This window comes from Austrofundulus limnaeus, unplaced genomic scaffold (genome assembly GCF_001266775.1).
Source record: "Austrofundulus limnaeus strain Quisiro unplaced genomic scaffold, Austrofundulus_limnaeus-1.0 Scaffold1415, whole genome shotgun sequence".
In the NCBI taxonomy this organism is placed as follows: Eukaryota; Metazoa; Chordata; class Actinopteri; order Cyprinodontiformes; family Rivulidae; genus Austrofundulus; species Austrofundulus limnaeus.
The window spans coordinates 48,031-53,529 of NW_013953817.1; the positions used below are offsets into that span (position 1 = coordinate 48,031).

A 5,499-nucleotide genomic window follows, 5' to 3' on the forward strand; every position below is an offset into this window, starting at 1 on the left:
TAGGTTGGTCAGGGTCTTGGTTTAGGTTGGTCCTGGTTTAGGTTGGTCCTGGTCCTGGTTTAGGTTGGTCCTGGTTTAGGTTGGTCAGGGTCCTGGTTTAGGTTGGTCCTGGTTTAGGTTGGTCCTGGTCCTGGTTTATGTTGGTCAGGGTCCTGGTTTATGTTGGTCAGGGTCCTGGTTTAGGTTGGTCCTGGTCCTGGTTTAGGTTGGTCCTGGTCCTGGTTTGGTCAGTCCTAACCCTGGATGTTTGTGCTTCCTGCAGGTGGTTAATGAGATCTACCCGGTCTGGACCTACTCGTACCTGGTGCTGCTGTTCCCGGTCTTCCTGCTGACGGACTTCCTGTGCTATAAGCCGGTTCTGGTCCTGCAGGCCTGCAGTCTTCTGGTGACCTACGTGATGCTGTGGCAGGCGCGGGGCCTGCAGGCCATGCAGCTGCTGGAGTTCTTCTTCGGTGTGGCCACGGCCTCGGAGGTGGCCTACTACTCCTACATCTACAGCGTGGTGGAGCCGGCCCAGTACCAGAGGGTGACCGGGTACTGCCGGGGCGTCACCCTGCTGGGCTCGGCGGTGGGCTCTCTGATTGGTCAGCTGCTGGTGTCCGTGGCAGAGGCCCCACTGCTCACCCTCGTCATCATCACCGTGGCGTCGGCCACCGTGGCCTTCGTGGCTCCCTGGTTCCTGCCCACGCCCAGGAGGAGTCTGTTCTTCCACAGGAGTTCAGGACCGGCCGAGGACCTGGCGTCCAGCGGGTCCAGCACCTCCCCAGCCCGTCAGGGGGAGGAGTCAGAGAGCACGTCCATGGTGAGGCCGTCTGATTGGTGGAACTGGACTTCCTGTTTGAGTTAAGGTCTTGACCAGGTCTCTTTCAGGTCTCCAGGTCCTCTGTGACAGCAGGAGGCAGCAGAGGACTCAGGGAGGTGCTTCAGGTCCTGTTGGAGGACTTCCTGCAGTGCTACAGGTCTCGGCTCCTGCTGGCCTGGTCCGTGTGGTGGGCCCTGGCCACCTGCGGGTACTTCCTGGTCCTGAACTACGCCCAGGCCCTGTGGGAGACCATCCACCCGTCCAGAGAAGGCCTGACGCTCTACAACGGCTACGTGGAGACCCTGGCCACGCTGCTGGGTAGGACCGGTCTCAGACTCCTGTGGTTCTGGACCAGGTGCAGAGGTCTGATGTGTTCTGTGGGTCCCTGCAGGAGCTCTGGCAGCCTTTCTGGTGGGCTACCTGCCCCTGTCCTGGTCTGTGTGGGGGGAGCTGGTCCTGTGTGTGCTGTCCCTGCTCATGGCCGTGTGTGTGCTGGTCATGGACCTGCTGAAGGACATCTGGGTCTGCTACGGACTCTACGTCCTCTTCAGGACCACCTACATGCTGCTCATCACCATGGCTACGTGAGTCTGCAGACCCCTGCTGTGGCTACATGTGCAGAATAATTTGATCAGATTGAAATGTATTCAGATTAAATAATCTGAGTGTATCATTTACATGATCATGACCAGTGTTTACATACAGCTGTTCAGATTATCTGTCAGCATGAACCACCCCTCTCATTCAGATTACACATTAACTCAGATTACACATTAACTCAGATTACACATTAACTCAGATTACACATTAACTCAGATTACACATTCATTCAGATAACACATTAATTCAGATTACACATTAACTCAGATTACACATTCATTCAGATTACACATTAACTCAGATTACACATTAATTCAGATTACACATTAACTCAGATTACATATTAACTCAGATTACACATTAACTCAGATTACACATTCATTCAGATTACACATTAACTCAGATTACACATTACTCAGATTACACATTAACTCAGATTACACATTAACTCAGATTACACGTTCATTCAGATTACAAATTCATTCAGATTACACATTAACTCAGATTACACATTAACTCTGATTACACATTCATTCAGATTACACGTTCATTCAGATTACACATTAACTCAGATTACACATTAACTCAGATTACACATTCATTCAGATTACACGTTCATTCAGATTACACATTAATTCTGATCGTGCTGAATCATGTCAGAACAATCTGAATGGGGTGTTTACATGACACATTTTTATTCCGAATGGCCGTTTAACTGAATACTTATGTGTCAACGTAGCTACTGACAGAAAAACACCTGGTCAGTTACGTGTTCAGAGGTAAATACAGTTTATCATGTTAACCATGTTAAGCAGCTCCTCTGGTTTACCTCATCAGCAGCATTTTTAATGCTCGCACACAACTTTTAATCAGATTAAGGTCCTGAGAGTTCCTGACAAACTGACCCAGCTTCAGCTGCTGGTTTGAGGTTTTAATGAACCATAGACCTATAAACACATTCACTCACWGTTACACCTACAGGCTGATGTAGTTTACAGCTCACATTATCTATCTATTGACCGACTGACAAACCGACCAGCATACCGACCAACCCACGTACCGACCGACATACAGACAGACCAGCCGACGTACTGACCGACGGACGGACCGAACCATGTACCGACCCACCTACTGACCCATGTACCGACCGACCGACGTACTGACCAACCAATGGACCGACAGACGGATCGACCCACGTACCGACCGACTGACGTACTGACCGACCGATGAACCGACAAACCGACCGACCGACGTACTGACCGACTGACGTACCGACGGATGGACGGACGGACCGACCCACGTACCGACCGACGTACATACTTACCGACCGATGGACCGACAAACCGACCGAACGACGTGCTGACCGACTGACGTACTGACCAATTGACATACTGACCGACCGACCCACATACCGACGGACCGACTGACCGGCTGACGTACCGACGGACGACCGACCCACGTACCGATGGACGGACGGACCYACCCACATACCAACTGACCGACCAATGGACGTACCGACATACCGACCGACCGATGTACCAACCGACTGACGAACTGGCTGACGTACCGACGTGCCGACCGATATGCCGACTAACCGACCGATGTACCGACCGACTGACATACCGACGTGCCGACCGACGTACCAACCGACCGACATACCGACCGACTGACGTACGTACCTACCGACCGACGTACCGACCGTCCTCCGTAACGACTGAAATACCGACCAAATGACGTACCGACTGACTGACGTACCAACCGACTGATGTGCCAACCGACTGATGTGCCGACCGACTGACGTGCCGACCGACCGACATACCGACCGACCGACATACCGACCGACCGACGTACCAACCGACTGACGTGCCGACCAACTGACGTGCCGACCGACTGACGTGCTGACCGACTGACGTGCTGACCGACTGACGTGCTGACCGACTGATGTGCTGACCGACTGACGTGCCAACCGACTGACGTACCGACTGAAATACCGACCGACATACCCACCGACCGACATACCGGCCGACTGACGTACCGGCCGACTGACGTACCAACCGACTGACGTACCAACCGACTGACGTATCAACCGACTGACATGCCGACCGATTGACGTACCGACTGAAATACGACGTACCGACCGACTGACGTACCGACCGACTGACGTACAGACCGACTGACGTACCGACTGACTGACGTACCGACCGACTGACTATCAACCGACTGACGTGCCGACCGACTGATGTACCGACGTACTGACCGACTGACATACCGACCGACTGACGTACCAACCGACTGACGTACCAACCGATTGACGTACATACCCACCGATGTACCGACTGACCCATGTACCGACCGACCGACGTACCGACCGACCGACTTACCGACCGACTGATGTACCGACCGTCCGACGTACCGACTGAAATACCAACCGAAATATCGACCGACTGACGTACCGACCGACTGACGTGCCGACCGACTGACATACCGACTGAAATACCAACCGAAATACAGACCGACTGACGTACCGACTGACTGACGTACTGACCGACCAACGTGTTGACCGACTGACGTACCGACTGAAATACCGACGTACCGCCTGACCGACGTGCCAACCGACTGACGTACCTACCGACGTACCGACCGACTGATGTACCGACGTACCGACTGACTGACGTACTGACCGACTGACTGACGTACTGACGNACCCACATACCAACTGACCGACCAATGGACGTACCGACATACCGACCGACAGATGTACCAACCGACTGATGTACTGGCTGACGTACCGACGTGCCGACCGATATGCCGACTAACTGACCGATGTACCGACCGACTGACGTACCGACGTGCCGACCGACCGACGTACCAACTGACCGACATACCGACCGACTGACGTACATACCCACCGACCGACGTACCGACCGTCCTCCGTAACGACTGAAATACCGACCGACTGACGTACCGACTGACTGACGTACCAACCGACTGATGTGCCAACCGACTGATGTGCCGACCGACCGACATACCGACCGACTGACGTACCAACCGACTGAAGTACCGACCGACTGACTTGCCGACCGACTGACGTGCTGACCGACTGACGTGCCAACCGACTGACGTACTGACTGAAATACCGACCGACATACCCACCGACCGACATACCGGCCGACTGACGTACCAACCGACTGATGTACCGACTGACTGACGTACCGACCGACTGACTATCAACCAACTGACGTGCCGACTGACTGATGTACCGACGTACTGACCGACTGACATACCGACCGACTGACATACCGACCGACTGACGTACCAACCGATTGACGTACGTACCCACCGACGTACCGACTGACCGATGTACCGACCGACTGACGTACCGACATACCGACCGACCGACTGATGTACCGACCGTCCGACATACCGACTGAAATACCAACCGAAATATCGACCGACTGACGTACCGACCGTCCGACGTGCCGACCGACTGACGTACCCGACTGAAATACCAACCGAAATACAGACCGACTGACGTACCGACTGACTGACGTACCGACCAACCAACGTGTTGACCGACTGGCGTACCGACTGAAATACCGACCGACCGACGTACCGCCTGACTGACGTGCCAACCGACTGACGTACCTACCGACGTACCGACTGACTGATGTACCGACGTACCGACTGACTGACGTACTGACCGACTGACTGACGTACTGACGAACCGACCGACCGACTGACGTACCGACCGACCGACTGACGTGCCGACCGACGTGCCAACCGACTGACATACCCACCGACTGGCATACCCACCGACTGATGTACCAACCGACTGACGTGCCAACCGACCGACGTACTGACCGACTGACGTACTGACTGACATACCGACCGACCGACATGCCGACCGACGTACCAACTGACTCACGTACGACCTGACAGACGGACGGACGGACCAACAGAAGTATGACCAACGGACGTACCGACTGAAATACCGACCGACTGACGTACCGACTGAAATACCGACCGACTGACGTACCGACTGAAATACCGACCGACTGACGTACCGACTGAAATACCGACCGACTGACGTACCGACT

General features: G+C 54.3%; 1 protein-coding gene across 1 annotated transcript in view; it reads left to right on the forward strand.

Moving 5' to 3' along the window:
- Positions 1-262: 262 nt before the first annotated feature.
- The window catches only part of slc19a2 (solute carrier family 19 member 2), a gene marked incomplete at its 5' end in the record, with an annotated part of 12,229 nt that continues 6,992 nt past the window's right edge, over positions 263-5,499 (forward strand). Inside the window, 3 exon segments of the mRNA XM_014032307.1 lie at positions 263-802; positions 871-1,120; positions 1,194-1,386. Coding sequence (XP_013887761.1) covers positions 263-802; positions 871-1,120; positions 1,194-1,386 — 983 coding nt within the window.